We start from the raw sequence: 22,196 nt of genomic DNA, 5'->3' as shown, positions 1-22,196 counted from the left end.
AGGTAGCTATCCGTAACATCTTTACCGTATGTCATATATCTTGTGTTTGCAAGATACAGCTCGAAGAATGTTCCGGACGGACTGCGAGAGATATTTGGAAGGATCTTGGCAAGTACAATGCTAGCTAGCGGTAGGCTAGCGAAGGAAGGTTCTCTGAGAACCCGTAGGAGATAAAGCAAGGGTTAAAAGTCACACGGAGGGTGTATACAAGTAGCGGCTTGACAAATAGCCAGGCTAATGAGAAGAAGCCAGGCAAGCAGAATTCGGAACGCCTCCGGTCTGATGGACAACGCGAAACCCGCGTTGTCAAAATCACACACGTGCGCCACATGTTGCACAGCATATTCCCCGATTTGGATGCTGTGCCGCATCCATGTGCCACAGTTTTCGACCTCGACGGTGGTGGTGAATGATCGTATTTATTAAAATCCTACAATCTGTTATAATTTGAGTCTAAATTTTTGGATGCAGCAACTTAGGGCTCGATTAGATACTTTTACGATACTATTTCTGCTGGAAAATACTGCTGTAGCCGTTCAAGAAACTAAATACCGGGAGAGACAACCATGCCTCTACTTCTTTCTCTCTTCCTTGCCTGTTGGAATATTGAAGAACACCGCCTTCTCACCCTGTGCCCATGGCTTATCGCACCTGTAGTATCCCTTCCTTTCGAACTGGATAATCTCCCCTTGCTGCACATCCTTCACATTAGCATCCGCGACGCCATCAACTCGGAATTCGGTGTTATCGTTCAAGAAATCCTCCATCTTATCTTCCTCCTCAAGTTTATCCTTGGTGATCAAGTAATCAAAGTCGACAAGCTCAATGTCGACCAAATCCTGGCTGGTAGCCAACCAAGTAATCTTCTTCTCGGTCTTCTTGAAGTCACCGGCTAAGTGGAGCTTGATGGTCAGTTTGGTGACCTTGTCACCATCCTTCTCAATGGTTTCGATGAACGCATTGCCCCAGTCCATCAACGTAACCTCTTCGCCTTGCTTGAAGCTCTGGGCATCGACCTGGTCGATCAGGATCTTAGGTCCGTAGTGAACCTTCTTGCTTCCGACGCTTGGGTTCTTCTTGTGCTTTGGCTTTTCCTCAGAGGTTTCCTTTGCCTCCTCGCCGATAACATCAGCCTCAACCACACCTTCTTTCCAGAGCGCTGTGAATCGTGGCGCGATAGGATCGATAACCTTCTTGTTGATAGCCCAAATCAAGGTCCAGTCCAAGTTGACAATGTTCTTGCTGGGTCCCTGGGAAATGATAAAGTCCCTGAGCGCCTCAATAGTCATACCCCTTCTCCTGATACCTCGAACAGTTGGGAATCGTGGATCATCCCATCCCCAGACACGGCCCATCTCGACGAGCTTGGTAAGCTTCCTTTTGGACAACAAAGTCTTGATGAAGTTCAGACGGGCGAAATCCCAGATATCGACCTTGCGGAGGTTCAAGGCGTTGAGCATCCATGCGTACTGGTCGTTACGATCGCGGTACTCGATGGTCCTCAGAGCGTGAGTTACACCCTCGATACTGTCAACAGCCGGGCAGGCGAAGTCGTAGGTTGGGTAAAGCTTCCACTGGGTACCGGTGCGATGATGAGGTGTCTCAACATTGCAGCGGTAAATGACGGGGTCACGGAGAGCCTTGTTCGGGTCGTCGATGGAGATCTTCGCACGGACGCAGTAAGCACGTCCCTTTTCGGTGCCGTTCTTCATTTCCTCGGTGAAGATTTGGAGGTTATCGGCGACGGACTTGTCTCTGTTTTGGGAGGCGATACCCTTGAAACGCTCGTCACGCATCTGCTCCTGGGGTGTGTCATCACAGTAGGCCTTGCCTTCCTTGATCATCTGCACGCAGAGGTCGTAGAGCTCCTGGAAGTAGTCGCTGGTAAATGTAACCCGGTCACCGTGGATGCCCAGCAAGCTCAAATCCTCCAAGATGGAATCTTGGTACTCTTGCTTCTCCTTGCTGGGGTTTGTATCATCAAATCGAACGATCATCTTGCCCTTGTACATATTGGCGAAGTATTGATTCAACATGGCAGCTTTGGCGTGACCAATGTGAAGGTATCCACTCGGCTCCGGTGGGAAACGGGTAACGACACCCTTATCCGTGTTTGACAGACCGATTTCGAAGTTTCCGGACTGAGTCTTCTTCCCACCAGTCGCAGCGGCCTTCTTTGCGGCCTCGGCAGCCTTAGCGGCATCAATGGCTTGGCTAAAGGACGGGATAGACTCAAGATACTTGCCCCATCGGTTGACGTTGATGTACGTGGGCTTTCGGAGAAGGGAGTAGAATTGAGTGTTTCCACGGAGGGCACCATAAACGGCGATATCTGCAATGGATGGCGAGTACCCTACAATGAAGGTTCGGAGGGTAAGGTGGCTATCGAGCTCCTCGATGGCTTTTGTAGCGGCACGGTAGTCGGCACCGAGAATACGGGTGGCGGTGAAGGTGATCCATTCTTCCTCGAGCTTTCCACCTTTGCTGTTGGCACCCTTCAATACACTTCCGTGGGTCGCAAGCAGCTTCTCAAGAACAGCTTTGGTACCGAAGATTGGTTCATCGTTCTCGACCTTGAGAGCGATTGGGTGCGTGGAATTGTCCGAGCTAACGAGATCGGATTCGACAAAGGTTGTACCGATAACTGGGTTGGCGGCAGGGTCGATTGAGTGGTTGATAACGGAGACAGCGATAAGAGCTGGATAGACGGCGCTCAATGGCGCTTTGTGTGAGACATCGAGCGTGTACGACATTTTGACGATTTGGTAATAATGGTAGAAGGGAAAAGAAGATTTTGAAGAGAGGATGGCGGGGCAAGTTTATATCGTTCGGCGGGGCAGCCTTTTCGGGAGTCATTCGAAAATGCCACACCAACACAGCCCGCACAGCTTGCCACGATCACACCACAATGCTATATCTCCAAAGACAATTTCGCATGAAATTTTTCTTCGGATCGTTACGGATGGCTGCGAAACATCCAAGGGATCTCGTATCATGAATTGGGTAGAGTGGATTCCAGGGTGCACTTGTTTATCACCATGTCCCGCCGTATATGCTACAGTCATAATTCCTCCTGCATTGGAAGACGATATTGTTCTACTTTCTTATTTTCACAGAGCAGAATCCAAAGCAATCAAATTTGCTACGCTCGTATCCCCATTATAATGAATAAAATCCACAAACCCCAAACTATCACCCCAAGTAAACATATGAGCATCCGTTGAAGAAGCGCTGTTCGAAGCCCCCGCAGCAACAATATATTGACAACTTCCCATCACCTGTAGGGAGAGCGAATCGATCCCCAAAACGTAGGAAGAATAGGGAAGTCCCGCCGTTAAAAGGCGTCAGAAGTTCGAATGAGATCGGGGCGTCAGTGGTAGTTCCCGCGAGAGCTCCAGGGCCAGTCCACACGTATGACGGCACTCCGAAACTTAGTTCTTGGATAGTGCCTGCCGAGTTGACATTGTACGGCCCAGCTTCACATAAAACATTTCCTAGAAATTCACAAATAAAGTTATACGTACTTGATGTTAAACCGATTATTCCTGAAATAGACACAAGCATCAAGCCCTGCCACCGAGTTTCCGCCCCGGTTCTTACCACTGATAGGACCAGTCGACCACACATTAGTACTACCGCTCGCCCTCCAGACCAACTCGTTTAGGAGAGCAGTTGAAGCTTGGTTGTAAAAGTATACGCGAGCTTGCTTATTGGTATCAGTCCAGGCAAGCTTGGTACCGGCAGCAGTGCTATCATCCCACATGATCGCTGCTATTGGGGTATCGGCCTTAGCGGAGTCTGCGGGTGCGATTTTCTCGAATGTGTAGCCGGATGGACTGGATTTCAACCATGTTCCTATATAAATCTTTCCATTGTTTGTTGGGAAGAATTTCTGGAAGAGGGACATGGTTGGCAGGCTCGTTTATTACGGCGCTGTTTAGGGGATACATACAACGTAGTTGCCATTCGTAGAAACCAAGGCAGCTTTAATCGGGTAGGCTGATTCTCCGATTGGAAGCCCCATGTATTTCAAACGCTGTTGTTAAATCCGTGGCTCTCCCTGAGTTGTAAATTTAATGTTAGCGGCCTGGGGAATACGGACCCGAAAGTTGTCTAGGTTCCAGTTGTGCGCCAGGTACCGGCTGTGGGAGGGCCGAAATTCCTAGTATCAATGAGATATGTTACCCATAGCGAAAAATTCCAAAAATCTAGTTCATACGAACATCATCAAAGTTAGCTATATAGGAGAAACTTAGGCTGGGTACCGTCGAGATGTCTAGCGAAACTCGTTCATTCTCCGAGGAATTGAGACGAGAAAGAAACCTACCAGCCATTGTAAAGTAGGGCGCAGCCGCCACTTTTCTATCCTTGATTATATTCAAGTTAAACAGGTAGTCAAGCCTTGAAGGTTCGAAAAATAGAAATATATTCAGGACCTTCGAAAAGAAGATTTGATTCGAGGCCCTTTCCTAGTAAGTTGATGAGAATATGATAGAAGCAAAGGCGTTTTACTCCCTTTTATATACCTCTTCGGTTGAGCGCCCCAACGGCGAAGTTACTATATATATATGCGCCCCCTCCGGGGCCACGAGCCGGCCAATGTTTATTTGGAAACCATCGCGAGGTCCGAGGTTCCGTGCCTATCCTAGTTAGTTCGAACGTTCCTCCTGCATACTTGACTACCCAAGTCTCCATGGACTGCTAAGAGCTCCAGTGATGTGGCAATTCTCGGACCAGCTAGTTTCTCAAGTTAACATTTGCAGACCTGATATCGAAGACGCTTAAAATTCGTCCGGAACACTTTTAGACTTGTCGGAATTTTTTTTTTATGAATGCATAAACGCCTTTTCCTCCATCGTTGACTGAGGGTTTAAGACAAAATGCATAAGAGCACAAGGCATCTCGAACTTATTTGGGTGTCCAATATACATGGTACCCACCCGCAAAGTTGAATTTAGGTTACCCGCCTCATCGGAATCTCAATTTCGGTCTCGATCAATCCATGTACCTTTCTCTTTTCCTAAACTACATGCGAGAGCTACAACTCCCAAGCTCCCCCACACCCAATTGGCCATCACCCACAAAAAAGGTCCGCAAGACGAAGGAAGAAGACCTAAGTTTCCCGATCCTTCGGGGTAAATTTCTCAAATCGATCGCTCCGATCCCCGGTTTGCTCCCATCTTTGCTGCGTACGTTCTCCGCTTCCCCTTCGGATCGAATTCGAATTAGGAAAACCGATGCGCCGATCGATCTATCGTCCGAGACCCTTGCAGAGATCCCGGTCTGCAGAATGGGATTTCGCCGGTTGGGATGAGATTTCGACTCCACTTCCCGATGGACGGGATGAGAGCCGTAACCATTGATTTCTCGATATTTTCATTCTAATATATGATAGCGTCGCCACCTTAACCCGACGGGCTTGAATTCTACCTATAGCCAGTTGGCGTTTCTGCGGGGTAGATAGGTAAGCATTTGGGAGACGGGTTTCCAGACAGTTCCGCGGGGAGCTGTTTATGCCTGCTCGTGGTCGGCGATTCCAAGCTGATCAGACATCCCGTCTACATAAGCGCTAAGCTCCAGGGCCGTGATGTATATTCGTCTCGCGAGCCCATGACCATGCAATTATGTCATTCGCAAAGGAACACATGTCAACATAGGTAGACATTATAACCAAAATGTATTGACAAGAAGAAAAAGGCCAGCCCCTCCGTTAAAGAGCGACTACTAGTAAATATACTGCTCCAACCCGTTTAACCCCCTCGGCTTAAACTTCAACCCGACCCGAAACAAAATAAAATCACAAAACGTGCGAATAATGCCACAGTTACGCTTCCTCACTCATGCTTTGCGAAAGTGCCAACTCGAATAAAAATACCTTTGCAGAAAAGTCCCACAGAAAACAAAGACGAACAAAGGAAATGAAACAAAAAAGACCGATCGGGACCAAAAAAAACCCATAAAAAACAGAGCTAACCTGAACGACAAGCCGAATTTTTTAATATTTAACAGGTTAAAAAGCAAAAACTATATAACTTTTCTTCCGTCTTTCCTCTAGTTCCCGTTGGTGCCAGCGTCGCCGGCACCGTTGATATCCCTTCGCTTCGGGGATCGGAGGGTCAATGGGAAATGATACTCATCCGGATCTTCCTCCTCTCTGTAGCACGCAATCGAATCAGTATTTTGAACTGTCGGTTTTCATAAAATACGTGGGGTATAACTTACGGAAGTTTCCAATTGATATAATCCTCTGTGTTCAACAGCTCCTTGCCTTCCTGCAGCGATCCAAAGTCTCCGGGCGTCATCATACCGGACCTATCCCTAGGACTACCGGGTGCGGACAATGGTCTCGAAACCTTGGTCTCGGTACCATCGAAGAATCCGATTTCGCTCTGCATCTGGTCGAATGCCTGTGGGTATGCCCGTCTTAGCGCCAACTGTCGGGCCTTGACGTACTCCAATCCCATTCTCTTCCAGTCGAGGAGATCGCTGAGACGTTCGGTACGATTGCGCTGGTTGATACGTTGTCTTTGCGTCTTGGTTGTGAAATCGTACATGAACTCCATCAACTGGTTGACGCTGTCATCAACACCCTTTCCGCGACGATCGACAATGTAGATACCATAGTCTGCGGCGTTCTCGATGAGTTCTTCCATGTAGCAACCGAAGCCGGACAAGTTTGTGGTGATGGACGGAACACCCATGACGGTACATTCCGCGGGCGTGTAACCCCACGGCTCGTAGTAAGACGAGAAGACACCCAGATGGGTTCCTCGCACGAAATCGTCGTAGTCCAGAGGAAGGACGGGGTTGGAAGCGTTCAAGAACTCCGGGTGGAAGATGATCTTGACACGATCGGACGGGTGGTTGAAGAGCTGAACCCGACGGATCTGGTTGAGGATCGGGTCGGTGGAGTCGTCCGCCATGTTGTGGGTGACGATCGGTGGCAGCGAGTTTCGCTTGAGGGCGAACACCCTCCGCTTGAGCATGATCTTCTCTTGCGAGCCCATGAGCTGTGCCTCGTCGGGAAGCTCGGTGCCCTCGTGCCACTTCAAAGCACGGTCGAACAGCCGTCGGCCGATACCCTGTTCGATGACATGGACGGTGTCCCGCAGGGCTTTGATGACAGCTTGGCCCTTGAGGGCTTCGACGGTCAGCGACGATGTCTGGGCCGGCATGATGATGAAGGCGACGACGGTCATCTTGGAGCCAGAAGTCTTCATCTTGTGATTCAGCCGAGCTAGCGACTCGATGAACATGTCGACACCTTTATTCCTGTATTCGTACCTTCCGGCAATGAAGAAGTAGAGGGTATTGTCGAGGTCGAAGTCATTGTGGCCGTAGAAATGTCCACGAATGAAGTCGTGAATCTTTTCTTTCGACTGAGCGTGTAGGTTCTGGAACTCGTGCATAGCAGAGAACTTGACAACGTTGAGACCGTTCGGCAGGACACCATCAGGTTTACGCTTGAGCAAGTGCTCGCTCTCGTAGGCGGTAATGTGGGAAACAGTGGTGAATACATCAGCACAATGGGCGGCAGCGCGTTCTACGCAGTACCGGTGATATATACCACGTTTACCGGCTTCCGCGTCAACATCGAAATATTGCAAGTTGTTGTAGAAATCTACGGAACCGGCGCAGAGGTACCTTCCAAGCAACGTGGCATGGGTTGTGAAGATCGTGGTGACATCGATCCTTCGGTGTTTGCAGAGCGGAATACCCACACCCGCAAGCCACTCGTGAAAGTGGGCGACAACCGCACGGCTCTTCTCGTGAACAACGAACTGCAAAAAACGTTAGCCGATACCCTCTCATCTCATCGAGTCATAAATACACGACACGACATACCTCTCCCAAAAACCATGCAACCAAATAACCGAAAACAACCGCCTCGTTCGTCTCGTGGTCTCCGGGAGGGCTGGGAATTCCAGCTGTCGACCACAAGTCCGTCTTCCACTCGTCCAAGTAGTGATAAGCTGTTTTGGTATCGAAGAGAATAACTCTCGGGGCACCATCGATGAGCCATCTTCCGTACAGCCAGCCAACTCCTCTATCTCCCATAGACCTAAGGGTATCGGCCAAAGGTCCGGGAGGAGGATCCAACGCTTCGACCTCGACGGCAGCCTATACATTTTTTTCAGGGTTAGTTCCGGACACCCCCGTTTGATTTGGATATTCCATCTCGAGGTCCCAGAATAACTCACCGAGTGCCTATTCAGAGGACCAATCAGGTTGTATCTGGCGCCATATTCGTGGGTGGTGATTGGCGCTTTCGACTTGATCACAGAGTAGATACCGCCGACTATTGTCGCGTTAGTATGAAAACATGTGGTGAAGCAACGGCCTGAAAACGTGTTGAGGCCGCTTTACGTCATAGGGATGCGGGACGGTACCTCTGTTCGCAACTTCGGTTGCGATTTCGAAGAGAAGGTGGTTCTTGACGTCTCGTTTACCGTCGCCCATTTTTGCTCTGTTATGGTGGATGCGATCGAAGAGAAAGAACGAAGGAAAGTACTATGGAATCGAGCTGAGGGGCAGACGAGATGCCGTTCGATGGAGTGCTCTGAGGTTGCGGTGGCGAAAGCGGGTTGCCAGCTGAGCGAATAAACTCGCCTGTCAACCAAAAGACGTTAGCTCGAAGTCCTGCTGGCTTTCTTATCGGCCGCTTTATCGGTGGCCCCGGTTTGGATTGAGGGAAAAGGGACAAGAAGCGGTTGAGGTTCTGGTTACAGAATACGGGATCGGTGACTTTGCACAGACCGCTTTCTCAACAGAGTTAAGAATTTAGACAGGCTGCTGTCATTCCCCGCGGTAAAAAATAAATAAAATAAACCGGAGATGCGAGGTCGAATAAACGACAACGGATCGAGGGAATTTTGGCAGGCAATTGATCCAATTGATGGTCGCTGTCTACCTGTCCGTGAGACCGATCATGGGAAAGGAAACTTGGGGAAGTGCGGGGCCGGTGCGGTTAAAATAAACCAATTCTTTGGGGTGGAATAAATCGTATGTACTTACAGCTAATTCTCGTCCGAGATCGAGGGCCGATGTGCCGTCTACCAGTAAAAGCTGTTGGGTGGTGGTTGATAGATCTAGACTCGGTAGAGGAGGAAGAGGGTGGTTTATATGTAGAGGGTTTGTGTGAGGGGATGCGGAATGACGTTGTTTGGTGGAGTTCAGTTCGGCCACACCACTTTTGCAGGGCACCGTCGAGAAACGAGGGAAATCCGTACTGTCCTGTACCGTCTGGTCCCTCGCTTGCTGATAATGTAAGAAGTATGTACGGCAAGTTAATGAATTGACTAGGTAAGTCGTGCTACTCAACGATGCAGGCTGTTGGGTCGAGAGGTGAGGGGATATATGTACGGTGCCTCAAGGGTCTATCTGTACGTCTACTGAAGTAGCTGATCGTGACGGTATATAATTGGCGGAGCGAAGTGGAGTAGAGAGTATTCGATATGATAACAATAAAAGGAATATGTGATATATGTATGATGGAGGACGTCGAGGCCTGGAGAGGAAGACGACGTTCGACTCTTCCAAACCGATTCGTCCGTTTGATTAATATTCTTTCTCTCTTCTTTACAGAACGAGTATGCGATGGGTGGATAATGAGGTTTTATACATTGGAGTCCCCAAATCTCCATGCGAATTAAACATCAGATGCACACCAACCTCGCCGGTATGTGCTGTTGTCTCCGATATTGAAATTCAACAATCCTCAACTTCCAAGGCCCGCTCCTCATCATTACAGTTAATGTTACCGACTAAGGCAAAAAAGAAAATACAAATATCGCGCATGCATCACAGCTGCGAGCTGAACATCCCTACGTTTTTCGTTGAGCTGATCGTGATGGTATGACGAGGAGGGGCCTTTTCCTCTGTTTTCCCGATCACCGCTTTGCTACTTGCCTTCGATTATCAGGTCCCTTGCTCAACCAATGTCAGTGCTCCTCTCGAACCCTGTCTCGAAAAAAAAAAAACGGCCCCTCCTCGGCAGCTTTCTCGCGAGGGTGCTGCAGAAAGAATAAAAAAACGTCAACCTACAAGCCACTTTTTTCAGATGGCCCGAACGGACATCGGACGGCAAGGTTACCTATCGTATGCTGACTGTCCGCTTCTAAGAAAAGCAACGGAAGAATGCTGGATAAATTACGCACGCCTGGTTACCACTGTTCGCAACCTTTCTCGCTCGCAAAGAAGAAAATTTTAAAGAGACATGCAGCATGCAGCCATCGATACCCTGTCCTGGCCAGGACCTAGTCGGGACGAAAAACTGTCACCGGTGGCCAATGGGAACCTTTAGAGCGGTTCTCAGTGCCCGAAGAACAGAAGAGAGCTCGACCTCTCCCTATCAAACATTCAGCTTCCCTATCCAACAGAAGACCTGATAAAGGAACAAAATCGCCACCATACCCGGGAATTACAAAAAAGTATCGTCAAAAAGTTTGTGATATTTTTCCCCTCGTGGAGTATTGTCCTAAAAACTCGAAATCCTATTCGAAATGAGCGCATTCCAGCATTATTACTTTACAACTTTTCACAATATCGGGAACTCCCATAGCCAGCAAAAAAAGGGGGGTTGTACGGCGATAAATGCTATTTCTTAGGTTCCCATGTCCCGGAAATACATCTCATTCGGCATGCCGAACGTTCCTCATGTCGCTGCCTTCCCAAAGACTTCGGCCCTGATGCCTTGCCGACGTCACTTCTTCAAAATGCACAATTCCTCAAAAAATTTCCCTCCACGACACAGCCTGTCACGAACATGTCCCCCTTCTTTTTCCTTCCGGCCACATGTTGGCGACTATCCATAACTTCACGCATTGTCTCCGAAAACCATTCTGCTTGAACAATAGTAATATTCAATGTGTTTTCCATCCCTTGCGTTGCGACATGTCGGCCAGAACCGTGAATTTCACCGACATGTTTCCATAGAACTCTCCATCAAGAAAGACTACAAACCCAAGCTCCGCGATTGGTCTCCCCCGGTAATCATATGGGCTTCAAGCTGCCATTTTATAATAGGATGCCAACATGGCGACTTTTAAATCCCCTTTCTCCCCTTCAAAACATCTCCGTCTCCCAATTCTTCCTATCATCCAATTCGAATTTCAAATCACAGACATAGCCGTGGGGAAAAGAAAGCGACGTTCCAAACGATCTATCACGATATCCTGCGCATGCACTACGTTTCCTTCCTAATCGACCGGCCTTTTCGCTCTTTTTTTTCTTTTCTCGAATATCCCAGCGCCCCGGTTTAGCTTCAACTCCCGTCAGGCCCGTGCCTCCGCTTGAACAAGCCGCTGGCTGCCTCAACAAAAAGAAGGCCAGTAAGAAGGCAAATAATAAAAGTATTCGCTGGCCTAGCAGGACGGCAAGGCTAGCAGGACGGGCACGTTACATCCTATACGAAAAGACCCAGAGGGAGAGAGGAAAAAAGGCTCATAGCGTACGGTACTATAGCCAACGAAGTGCCTTTAAGCTTCTTTTTCGTGCATTGCATATTCGGTTGGGATATTATCGGCTGCGCGCTGCAAGGCAAATAACAATCAAATCAAAATCATGCTGTGCAAGATATCGACATGGGTAAGCTTTTAAACACCTCTCCTTCCAAAACTGCATGCTGTGAACACGTCGATGGACAACCCCTCTCTTATATAATTCTCCCTGCATGGCGAAAAAGCTGCATAATCGATAAAGCTTTTTTTATACCCCTCCGTTGAAAAAGAAGCCCAATTCCCCTCCTTCCCTTCGTCTATCTCGTTTCGTAATAAAAAATACCCCTCCTTTGTATTGCTGTGCGAAGCTGTGTTTTTTTTACCTCTGGTCGTTGATTGGGTTTAGCGGCGATACCATCAGAGCTCGACCAGCTGGCGTGCACCGCACCGCACCGCATTGCACCCTGTGATATCAACCATCTCAATTGAATCAAAAATGTTTAAAATTTTTTTCCTTCTAGAATATGCTGACAAGAAGAATGTACCAAAATGTCACAGTTTGACGGCACCGTGGAAAACCCATTGAACCGTGAACCCCCTCCAGAAGTCCTGATCGAAAATTTCATCTCCAAAGAAGGAGAAGCATACGATCGAAACCATGGGTAAGGGGTATTCCAACAGCCTCAACGCATCTTCTTCTCGAAACTTCGAAACCGACCGGAACAACTGTCAATTGCTAACGTACCCCCCTCCGATTTGTAATAGTCCGATACCCCACATCTCCGCCTCAACTCACATCCTCCACGTCGACGGCTCCGTCTCCAACCCCCTGGGCCTCACGACCCCCTACCTCCACACCCTCCCCCAACACACCGTCCTAGCCGCGCTCCAATGCGCCGGCAACAGACGTCACACGATGCGTACGAAGGAAAAAGAAGTCTGGGGCATAGACTGGCACGACGGAGCCGTGATGAACGCAGAATGGACAGGTGTCCTCCTCTCCGACATCCTACAGATGGCGAAACCAACTCTGGATCCAACCGGAAAATCACACGTAGCGTTCAGTTGTTACCAAACAGCTACTCAAGATGATGGGTACTACGGTGGTTCCATACCCCTCAGCAGAGCCTTGGATAAAGATATGGAGGTGCTCATCGCTTTGAAGATGAACGGTGAGGATTTGACGCCCGAAAGGGGGTATCCCGTCCGTATGATCATCCCCGGTGTGGCGGGTGCCAGGGCGGTAAAGTGGCTCGATAGGATTACGGTTCAGAAACAGGAGTCCAGCAATGCTTACCAACAGACGGATTATAAAATCCTTCCGCCGGAGGTGCAGACCAAAGAACAAGCCGCGGCGTATTGGCATAAACTTCCATCGATCTTGGAAACTCCCATCAACAGCGTCATATGCTCCCCTCGGTCCGGGGCGGAGGTCGAAGATCCGAGGGTCAAACCGCTAAAGATCGGAGGGTACGCGTTACCGCAGGGCTCGGAAGGGCCGGTGGTCAAAGTGGAAGTCTCGTACGATGGCGGTCGTACCTGGGAAAAAGCAAAGATATTAACCGAGGGCGGCAGGTGGAGCTGGGTTCTTTGGGAATTCGAGTACACGGGCGAGGTGACGGAAGATATGAGCTTCATGTGCAAGGCCACCGATAAGGGTGGGAATACGCAGAAGATAAAATCCGGTGCCGGACAGTGGAATCTAAGAGGTGTGGGGTATAACGCTTACGGTGAGATCAACGGATTGAAGGTGAAGCAGAAGGTGACGGGAGAGATCAGAGAGAGCCCGCCGGAGATCGAGGCGAGGTTGTGAATTTGTTCTGGTTATTTTAGCGGATTTTTCATCTTCCGAGGGACCTTTGGAGTAGTCTTGCGATTCAACATGCACCCGTACAAACCATGTAGCGATACCTTTTTGGAACATATAGACCTGAAAACAAGGATACATTCTATCGAGTTGTTCGGTAATTACGACCCGAAAGTACAACCCGTACATCTCATGACGATCCTCCTCTTCGATTAGATGACCCGTCGTGGTCGTCCCGGTATATCGATTTTCTTTATACATCTCCACTTCGGATCCCCTCTTGTCTCTTCCAACGCCCCTGTAAAAAAAAAAAGTATTCGTACGATCCCCAGGATAAAAAGTGAAATTTCGAATTCAACCCAACCCGTAAGAGGAGACAAAGGAAACGAAAAGATGAAAAAGCCCCGTCCGTAAAAAACCAGGAAGGAACGTATCAAGTGCCAACAAAAAAAAAAAAAAAGGGTATTCGCCGATTGTACTCCGTCGCGAAGAAAAGGATAAAGTACTAAAGGAAACCCATGGAACGAAAAGGGAAATATTGGCAGACGGCCACTAGACGGCACGGTAAGGGTGGGAGCAGTCGGATAATGAACATGAGAGGCTCCCAGACGATGAAAAATAAGCCCTTTTTTTCTTTTTTTTTTTTTTTTTTTTTTAAAAAAAGAGCCTTCCCCTTCACATTCAAGCCTCGACTCCGCTGTCCGCATCGCTATCCTTAACCCCGTCCTCGACCCCCTGCTTGTTCTTTTTCTCCTCTTCGGCCTTGACCTCCTTCTCGGCTTCCTCGATTTTCTTATTATACTCGTCAACGTACAGCCCGTTCTCGACAATGTAGTTGATCACACTCGCGGGGATCAAGTACAAAACGCTCATGCCCTGTTTCAAGAAGTTTCGGATCTTGGTCGAGCTGATGTCGTTTTGGATTAATTGCCGGATGACGTAAATGTTTTCCTTCCACGCCTGGAGGTTTGCGAGGGCGGCGTCGATATCCGTGCCCGCACGCTCGACGATGAAGGCTCCGTATTTGCCGAGAATGTGATCGAGCTATTTTTCGCCGTTGATTAGCAATCGAAGGAGGATCGAGGGAAAGTTGGAGATGCGACATACATCCTCGGGTGCCCAGACGCCCGGCTCGCTCATCGTCATGATTAGATCGGATCCGGCGAGTAATACAATCCTGTACGGCTTCCGGCCGATCTCCTTGCCCTCCGCATCCACAATTTTTGCGCCACCCCGGACGGTATTCAGTTCGTAGTCAAAGTGGTCGAGGACTTTGGCGGTGGGGAGGTATTCCGGGCAGAACGGTTCCCACGTATCGACTTGTAACCAGTTGGACGTTTGTTCGCAGGCAACTTGGCACATGTGAACTCTGTAAGATTCATCGGCTCCAAGAAGGGCAGAGGGAGATGTGTTAGTCTAGCGATCCGAAATAATCGCTCTCCACGAGAGTTTTCCAATTGTGGGGTCGACAAGTTTCAGGGTGTGGTGGGAAAGAGACCAACCTATGCTTCGCCGGCGCAAGACCCTGCTTTTTGTAAGCATCCGACACGGCACTCAGATAACCCGCCATGACCTCGAAGTTGGTATCGAGCTTGCAGTAATCGCTTGCCATCTCAAAGATTCGGAGGTGTAGATGGGTGATCGGAGAGAAGGAACCACACGCGACAAGCGCTAGCGGGGTTTTGGAGGGGTCGGTGAGAGTATCCCTGAGTCTAGCGGTGGGGAATTCGTAGCCATCGTAGGTCGGAAGGTCGTAGGAGATGATCCTATGAGTCTCCTCCGGGAGTCGGAGGTGTGAATTCTCGCCGTCGGTCATGGTTGCTGATGTTCAACGTCTGTTTTTTTGTGGGGAGAGAGGGGAAGAGAGCAGAGAAGTTGGCTGGTTATTTCTGGAGAAAAGGCACAAGAGATCTAGGGAAGCTCCGGACAGGCGGAGAAAAAGGTCCCAGGTCTGTGCTGAAAGTTGGAGAAAACGATGAAAAGAGGCAAGATTGACAAATAGAGAGGAGACGGGAGAGAGGGATGGTGGTCTTGTGGTTTTATGCCGGGATGGTTCCAGCGGTCCTCAGACTGTCGATGGGGTTGTTCGATTCGGATGGTTTGAAATTCTAGAATTCCTTTCACTTTTTTTTTTTTCAGAAATGGTTTCTGTTAGTCATGCGAATGGCTCGGATCGTAAATAAAAATTAATTAACGATCAAGCTTGCGAGCTTTAAATCTTAACGAGAAAAGAGAGACTACGATCGAGGGGAACCCACCCAGACTAAATAGATACTTGAGTATAAAAATGAGTCAAGGCCGAAGCTGGCAAGATCCGAAGGCTATCATCTCATTGACTCCGACCTCACAAACACAAGCACCTGCTCAGCCGAAGCCGGGGCAGATCATATCGTAGTTAATCTTTGAACAAAAAGGAAGCACATCGAAGGCTGAAGTGGGGGATGCGCCATTGCCATCGCGGTTCCGGTCCAGGCTGCATTAGTCAACATTCTTAGCCTGGCCTGGTAATTAACTAGCTCGGTAGTTAGCTTTCATTACAGAGTCGAAGCCCTGCCAAGGGATGGGAACCGTCATCGCCCTCCGTTTTGCCTTGTGTGCCGACATGCTTCTTTTACCCTTGACTTCCAAGACCGAAAGGAGAAGTATTCGGATGCGTATGTGATGCAAGTGCAAGTGGAGGGAGAGGACCGTCTTCTCCCAGACGTCGTTGCACATGTGAAGGAACCCCCACCGCCCCGGTCGACCTGCATCGGGTCGGAGGATGACGAAATGCGCTTCGCCGCACGATAATCTCCAACCTCCCTTTTCATCGGACGGACATCTGCTTGCCTACGTACGTAAGATGGGCCCCGGACGGTTCGCACCTTCGGAGCTCCAAAAACCTGGGGAAGGTCATGTGATGTTGGATTTTCCCTTCTTCAACGCAATCTACAGACAATTAGCCTTGTTGCCCATACACAAATTCTTAGCTCTGGAGAGATACATAGAGCCCATACCGCTTCAAGCGCCTCGTTCGAACGTTGAGGGTAGATCTCACTGCTTACTTTCCAAGTCAGGTCTAGGTAAGACCGCTTCTCAATGGCTACATCGTCTACGGGTGTAAAATATTGCCGGTTGTAACGTCAATCTAGCCGTGGTGATATACATGTTGCCTTTGCTGGATCCCAGGCTAGGATTTTCCGTCTCGCCCGTCATAACAAAGATACCTTGCCTGTAATACGGAAGCCACCGGCGCATATATGTAAACACTCGACTTGGCGAATTCCCGACGCGAAGTGACGCAAGGCTGGGCACGATCGATAGCTGACCTGTATGCACGCGGCCTGAATTAGAATTCCATGCATGCATCTCTGTGTTTCGCTCCGCCTTCTGGACCAACCATATTCCGGGTTTAAGCCTTTTTCCGGATTCCCGTACCGGATTGGTCTCGAGACCAAGGGTATCTATAGGAGAAGGATCTGATGGTACAAGCATCGATCAACTCAACTGTTTTACGTGCTGTTTTGTCGGCGATGGGACGGACGTTCTACGGGGACGAGGTAAGCTACGCAAGTTCGTTCGAATCAAAAGATAAACCAATCCCGTAACTCCACCGAGCCTCCGAACCAAAAAGAGAGAAAAACTATGAACATGAGATGGGCAATTGCAGTATTAACATCCTTCCTCTCTTTCTTCTCCTTCCGAACGTTTCGTATGTACCTTATAGCAAAAAAGAACAGGACCCGAATATAAACGCTATACCATATATGTCGATCAGGTATGCCATCAGTTCATATGTGCATACTTGAACCAATTGATCCTACAATCCTCCTGATCCAACCCCTGGCCGTCCGTAAACCTCCCGGCTTCGCATCCTTTGCACTTATCCGAGTTGGGACAGTTAAAGTACGGGATGTGCTGGTAACCGATATCGTGGAACCTGATTCGGAAACAATTAGCCATCCCGGCCGCAACCGTCGAGGGAATATCTTACCAATGAATCTTATCCTTATCCTCCATCAACCCCAACGCCACCGAATGCACCGGCGCATCCCCCCACCTCTCATAAAAGAACCCACCAGCCCGGTCCAGATGATCGAAAAAATCTTCGTACTTCTTACTCCTCCAAAAGTCCATATCCGCGATTTCAAAATTCGACCAAAAATGACACGTCGAATACCCATTCGCAGCCTCGTTGTGTTCCGGTCTATTATCCGCATCGGTGAGCCATTGCAAAGCATTATTCGGATGAATGTATTCCGGATGTTCCGCCATAAATTCCTCGACCGATGGCCAAAGCGATGCGATCGATTCCGGGGAGTCGTAGATGTTGATTACGAACCCGTAGGTTTTGTTGTAATCTTGCATGTACCGGAAAACGTCGTAGTCGACGTCGCAGAAGAAGTGGACCTTCGGTTCGACCCGCCAGTACCATTTGTATTTTAGCAAAGCGGGGTGTTTGTAAAACATGCCGGAATTCCATCGACACATTTGGTGGTAGCTTTTCATGCCGCTGTATTGCACACCCTGTTGTTCGAGCAGTGCCGCGCTGGCGCTCATGAGATCGGGGTTGATCCAGGCTGGGACTTCCCAATGTTCCTTCGGGATGACTTCGTAGTACACCTTGGCTTTTGTTTTTGCCTTTGTAGCTTCCATAAAGTGATTCGTAAAGGGGACGTCGTTGATGAAAGTCCATGGGTAGTTAAATTTGGAATTGAACGTCCGTTCGAGGTCGTCCATTGCCTGCAACATGCCCTCGAGCTCTTCGTTCCGGACGAGCGATAGAAGCGTAGCGTTAACACGTTCGGCTTCTCCGGGACCGTAAAGAATACCTGTTACGCGATCGCCATTAGCAATCAACTCGATTAAATACAACTATATCGGAAAAAAAAAAAGGGAAGAGAAAAAAAAAACTAACCCTCCGGTGGTCCCGTCATCTTCATCAGCGGATCGACAGCAAACGGTTTACCCTTATCCTTCTTAAGAGATATCCGCTGGTCACCGACAACGACGACGGGATCTCGGTCAAGCAGTTGGAAGTGGAACAGGAGGATTATAACGCCGAGACCGACTGTTAAGGCGAGTACGCGGGCCGGACGCCATTGTACTGCCGCCATTGCGAAGGTGCTATCCGAGGCTGGTGTTCAGCGTGCGGTACGGTGGCGCGTGGGGCGAGGATGGAAATGTCAGAACGGCCAAGTGTTGATTTTCGGACGGACGAAACACGAAGCTCTCGGCGTTATTGATGGTATAAAAATCGATATCAACATAATAGGTAACAGCGGAGGTAATATAAAAATTTCGAAAAGTATCGTGAATTTAAAGCTGTTAAAGTCCGTCTCGCGGAAATAGCTTTGCCCCTGGACGGGAACCGCTTAAGCTTTCCCATGTCTACCACAGCCAGTTATGTTGCGTGCCTGCTTCTTTCTTTCGGGGACCCCTGTTGGTTGGTGCTTTACCAGGTTCCCAAAAGGCTTATTCTAACCCCACCCTTCGCATCCCTCCCTTCTTCTTCTCTCGAGATAGATGGGTATTTCTGGCGTCTGTATTTCTATATACTTTATTTATATTTTATTTATTTAATTTAAATCCATCCTGCTGACCGGAAGGGAAGGGATACTCTATATCACAGTCCCACATGATAATAACGGCAACCTGGCGATACACCACACCATGATCTCGTCCGCTCCTCCAAATCCAGCACCCTATCAAATCCACCCCAGTTGATAGTACACATCCATCTCCCTCATCCTCATCATCCTCCCCTCCCAACCATGACCGCCAATTCCAATATCGCCCGGTTAACCTCCACGTTAATAAACACCGTCACGGGCATCCCGTCCAACACCGAAAACCACAACCTCTGCCTCTCCTTCGCCCTCAAATCCTACAGGAACCATAAATTCCCATCTACGAACCCGTTCGCCATCTCGGAGTCCCTGGAAGGTCTGGAAGAGAAATTTCGGATCAACGATAATGATCTTCTGGCCGATGAGCTAGCGACACGAGCTCGATTGCTCCGAAAGGTTCAGGAACAACGACAACAACAAAAACCGGTGGTCGGTATCGGTGCCAAAGAAGGCGGTGAGGATGAAATATCTTTGGGTGGAATTGATAAACAGTATATTCCGGATATATTGCGGTTGATATTGGCGTTATCGATCCTACCGGTGGAGAATGCGAATACTTCGCTGGACGGGCTGGAAGAGCTGGTACGGTCTCAGCTGGAAATCCGAGAAGCTAGGGAGAAAAAGTTAGCGGAAGAAGAAGCTGCAGCCAGAGAGGCTGATAGGGATGATGGATTGTGGGAAGTTCCGGACTTTGCCGCAACAAGCAGCGACGATGATTGGGCGGACGATGAGTTTACCAGACAGGCCGAGGTTAAGGAGAAGTTGAAAGAAAGGAAGAGAGCAGCTAGGGGGCGGGAAGAGGTTGATATCCACATCTCATTACGCATCGGAGGAGGGTTGCGCTAATTCGGACGGTTATGAACAGGCAGAAGACGCCCTCCCACCGGCCCCGCAGCAGACCATTGATGACTACATTCGTGTCGCACAAACCTCCACGGCCCACGCTATTGAACTCGCTCAATACTGGAAACGCCAGTCTGTCCTCCCAGCCGACCTTGCCCAAAACTTCGTCTCCTATGGTCTCGCGCAGAACGAGATATCCGAGTTATGGAGCATAGGCGAGCTGCACGTCATCCGAGAAGTAATATTTGCATTATACGGCCTTGCAGGCTCTTTGTACAAATTTCAGGATGACGGCAGTATCAACGTATGTATTCCGATCACCCCTTGTATCTTGGATCGTGCGAGTTAATGTATTTTTCAACAGGTCTTGACGACGTATATCCTCCCTACCACCTCCCCCGGCTCGCTGATCGACATTCTCGACCACTTCGCCGCCAAAGCCGTCATTCTTCAGAAGCTACGCACCTTCTGCAAATCCCTCGAACGCAAGTGCCTTCTCGCCAGATCATCACCAACAACTAACGATGCGATCGCCCCCGCACAATCGTTCGTAGAGGCGATTCAATCCGCGATCTCGGAGTGGGAACTGGAAACCCTAGCAGCGGTCGAAGAAAAATACGTTCACCACTCTAATGATCGCAAAGATGACGTCATGGTTTCATTACTACAATTGCAACGACAGCTCGACCCATCACTCGAGAAATTTTCACCCTTATACGAAATCATAGCGGCCTTAGAGCGAGGTCTCGCGGAAGGCGGGCTTTCGGAACCAGCTGCGCGAGTCAGTTTCCACCTGGAGCTGTTGTTCAAGAAGTCATGCGAGGCGGAGTCGAACGGACGACTTGATATCTTTCGGTTCCTACGTGGGATATTCTTGAAGTGCTTACGGATATACCTACGTCCGATCGCGAAGTGGATGGAACTCGGTGACCTTCGAGAAGCCGATGGATTGGGCGCGTTCTTCGTACACCTTGCCAATGATGGGGACGAGGAGGATGAAGGAGATGATAGCGAAGCTTCACGGCTAGCGAAGTTGTGGAGAGGACGGTATGTACTCGATCAGGATGAGCGGGGTACCGTTGTTGCTCCGTCGTTTATTCGAGAATACGGGAGGAAGATATTCGTGGTTGGGAAGAGTGTGTTGTTTTTACGACGGCTCGGGGAAGATGTGGCTGGGTTTATGGGGAAAGAAGTGGGATTGAAGGAAGCTTTGGATGAGCTCAACGAACTTGCGGAAAAGGAAGGCAGGAGGAGCCTGGTATCGTTTAATGACGCATTACTGGTTGCGATGGCCGAATGGGTCGATAAGACGCATAGGGACGTCAGTGTGCGACTACGGGATATCTTGTACTACGAATGCGGATTGTGGGACTCTTTGAACGGCATGGTGGATGTTTATTTCATGAGGGATGGGTTTGCGATGACGGCGTTTTGCGGAACACTTTTTGAAAGGGTGGAGAAGGGAACGAGGTGGGATGACCGGTTTTTGTTGACGGAGCTGGTGCAGAGCGTTTACTCTGAGAATCGGGTGGTGGAGATTGAGAGGCTTGCGGTGAAGACCCGACGGGTCGAAGGGGATAAGAAGGGGGTTAAGGCTTTGGGGATGTTGGATGTGGAGTATCGACTGACATGGCCTCTGATGAATATCTTTACGGGAGAAAGCATCGCAGTTTGTAAGAAGGTCTGGAGTTTTCTGTTGATGATAAGGAGGAGTCGGAGTGCTTTGGAGAAGATGAAGATGGGGAGGGCCGGAAGGGGAAAGTATGATCAAGGGGAGAAAGTGGCTTATACGATCAGGTGGAGGTTACTTACGTTTATCAGCTTGCTGCAAGCGTTCCTGGTGGATTTGGTCATCCAACCGCAGGTTGAGAGTTTCAAGAGGAAGCTTGAAGGGGCGGTGGATATCGATGAGATGATTGATGTTCAGGAGGAGCATTTTGGGAGGATTGCGGAGCTGTGTTTGGTTAGCGGACGGATGGCACCGTTGCACCAGGCTGCCGTGTCGGTAATGGAATTGGCGGTTGTGCTGGCCGATAGTCAGAAGGGCAGAAAGAAACTCGAAGTACCGGTTGTGAGAGAGAAGAGGGTTGTGGATTTTAGAAAGAGTGTTAGGAAGGATGTTGATTCGGAGGACGAAGAAGTAGAGACGGAAGAAGATGATGAAGAAGGATCTGAGGATGAAGAAGAATACGGAGATGATGAGGGTGGAATGGGGAATAGGATCAGGAGGAGGAGGATTGAGAAGGAAAACAGGAAGAGGCAGATGCTCGGACGATTGTCGGGACAGGCGCAGAAGTTGATCATGTTTTTGACGACGGGGTTGAGGAGTATGGCCAGGGCAGGGGTTTATCCGGATACCATTGAGATATTGGCGGAGAGGTTGGAGATGGGGGCTTTGGTGGAGGAGGAGGACAATTATGATGATTATTGAAGTTGTGGTTATATGGATTAAGACACACATGAGGACTCGAGCGGATGATGAGGCGTACGATGGTATTT

The 22,196-nt window shown here is 49.3% G+C and overlaps 8 protein-coding genes across 8 annotated transcripts; 2 read left to right on the top strand and 6 right to left on the bottom strand.

Annotated features, from left to right (window-relative positions):
* Window positions 1-572: 572 nt before the first annotated feature.
* Window positions 573-2,753, bottom strand: DFL_002224 (uncharacterized protein; the record flags this gene model as incomplete). The annotated part of the gene is made up of 1 exon (XM_067630979.1): window positions 573-2,753. The coding sequence occupies one exon, from the start codon at window positions 2,751-2,753 to the stop codon at window positions 573-575; it is 2,181 nt and encodes a 726-aa protein (XP_067493569.1).
* A 761-nt stretch (window positions 2,754-3,514) lies between these two features.
* DFL_002223 (uncharacterized protein) lies at window positions 3,515-3,907 on the bottom strand (the record flags this gene model as incomplete). The annotated part of the gene is made up of 1 exon (XM_067630978.1): window positions 3,515-3,907. The coding sequence occupies one exon, from the start codon at window positions 3,905-3,907 to the stop codon at window positions 3,515-3,517; it is 393 nt and encodes a 130-aa protein (XP_067493568.1).
* A 2,144-nt stretch (window positions 3,908-6,051) lies between these two features.
* Window positions 6,052-8,460, bottom strand: DFL_002222 (uncharacterized protein; the record flags this gene model as incomplete). Its single annotated transcript, XM_067630977.1, has 5 exons — window positions 6,052-6,154; window positions 6,223-7,781; window positions 7,846-8,121; window positions 8,202-8,299; window positions 8,391-8,460. 5 exons carry the CDS (start codon window positions 8,458-8,460, stop codon window positions 6,052-6,054), a joined length of 2,106 nt encoding a protein of 701 aa, XP_067493567.1.
* A 10-nt stretch (window positions 8,461-8,470) lies between these two features.
* DFL_002221 (uncharacterized protein) lies at window positions 8,471-9,644 on the bottom strand (the record flags this gene model as incomplete). Its single annotated transcript, XM_067630976.1, has 3 exons — window positions 8,471-8,610; window positions 9,016-9,258; window positions 9,623-9,644. 3 exons carry the CDS (start codon window positions 9,642-9,644, stop codon window positions 8,471-8,473), a joined length of 405 nt encoding a protein of 134 aa, XP_067493566.1.
* A 1,918-nt stretch (window positions 9,645-11,562) lies between these two features.
* DFL_002220 (uncharacterized protein) lies at window positions 11,563-13,251 on the top strand (the record flags this gene model as incomplete). The annotated part of the gene is made up of 3 exons (XM_067630975.1): window positions 11,563-11,586; window positions 11,997-12,100; window positions 12,204-13,251. The coding sequence occupies 3 exons, from the start codon at window positions 11,563-11,565 to the stop codon at window positions 13,249-13,251; spliced, it is 1,176 nt and encodes a 391-aa protein (XP_067493565.1).
* Window positions 13,252-13,926: 675 nt separating this feature from the next.
* On the bottom strand, window positions 13,927-15,061 carry DFL_002219 (uncharacterized protein; the record flags this gene model as incomplete). The annotated part of the gene is made up of 3 exons (XM_067630973.1): window positions 13,927-14,289; window positions 14,353-14,614; window positions 14,748-15,061. The coding sequence occupies 3 exons, from the start codon at window positions 15,059-15,061 to the stop codon at window positions 13,927-13,929; spliced, it is 939 nt and encodes a 312-aa protein (XP_067493564.1).
* A 1,949-nt stretch (window positions 15,062-17,010) lies between these two features.
* DFL_002218 (uncharacterized protein) lies at window positions 17,011-18,341 on the bottom strand (the record flags this gene model as incomplete). Its single annotated transcript, XM_067630972.1, has 3 exons — window positions 17,011-17,164; window positions 17,219-18,056; window positions 18,143-18,341. The coding sequence occupies 3 exons, from the start codon at window positions 18,339-18,341 to the stop codon at window positions 17,011-17,013; spliced, it is 1,191 nt and encodes a 396-aa protein (XP_067493563.1).
* Window positions 18,342-18,998: 657 nt separating this feature from the next.
* Window positions 18,999-22,128, top strand: DFL_002217 (uncharacterized protein; the record flags this gene model as incomplete). Its single annotated transcript, XM_067630971.1, has 3 exons — window positions 18,999-19,655; window positions 19,720-20,001; window positions 20,062-22,128. The coding sequence occupies 3 exons, from the start codon at window positions 18,999-19,001 to the stop codon at window positions 22,126-22,128; spliced, it is 3,006 nt and encodes a 1,001-aa protein (XP_067493562.1).
* Between the last annotated feature and the right edge of the window lie 68 nt (window positions 22,129-22,196).

The sequence above is a fragment of the Arthrobotrys flagrans genome (genome assembly GCF_004000055.1).
Source record: "Arthrobotrys flagrans strain CBS H-5679 chromosome Unknown unitig_3, whole genome shotgun sequence".
NCBI lineage: Eukaryota > Fungi > Ascomycota > Orbiliomycetes > Orbiliales > Orbiliaceae > Arthrobotrys > Arthrobotrys flagrans.
Note: the sequence above shows the minus strand (reverse complement) of the source record. Positions and strands in the feature narration are given on the sequence as shown.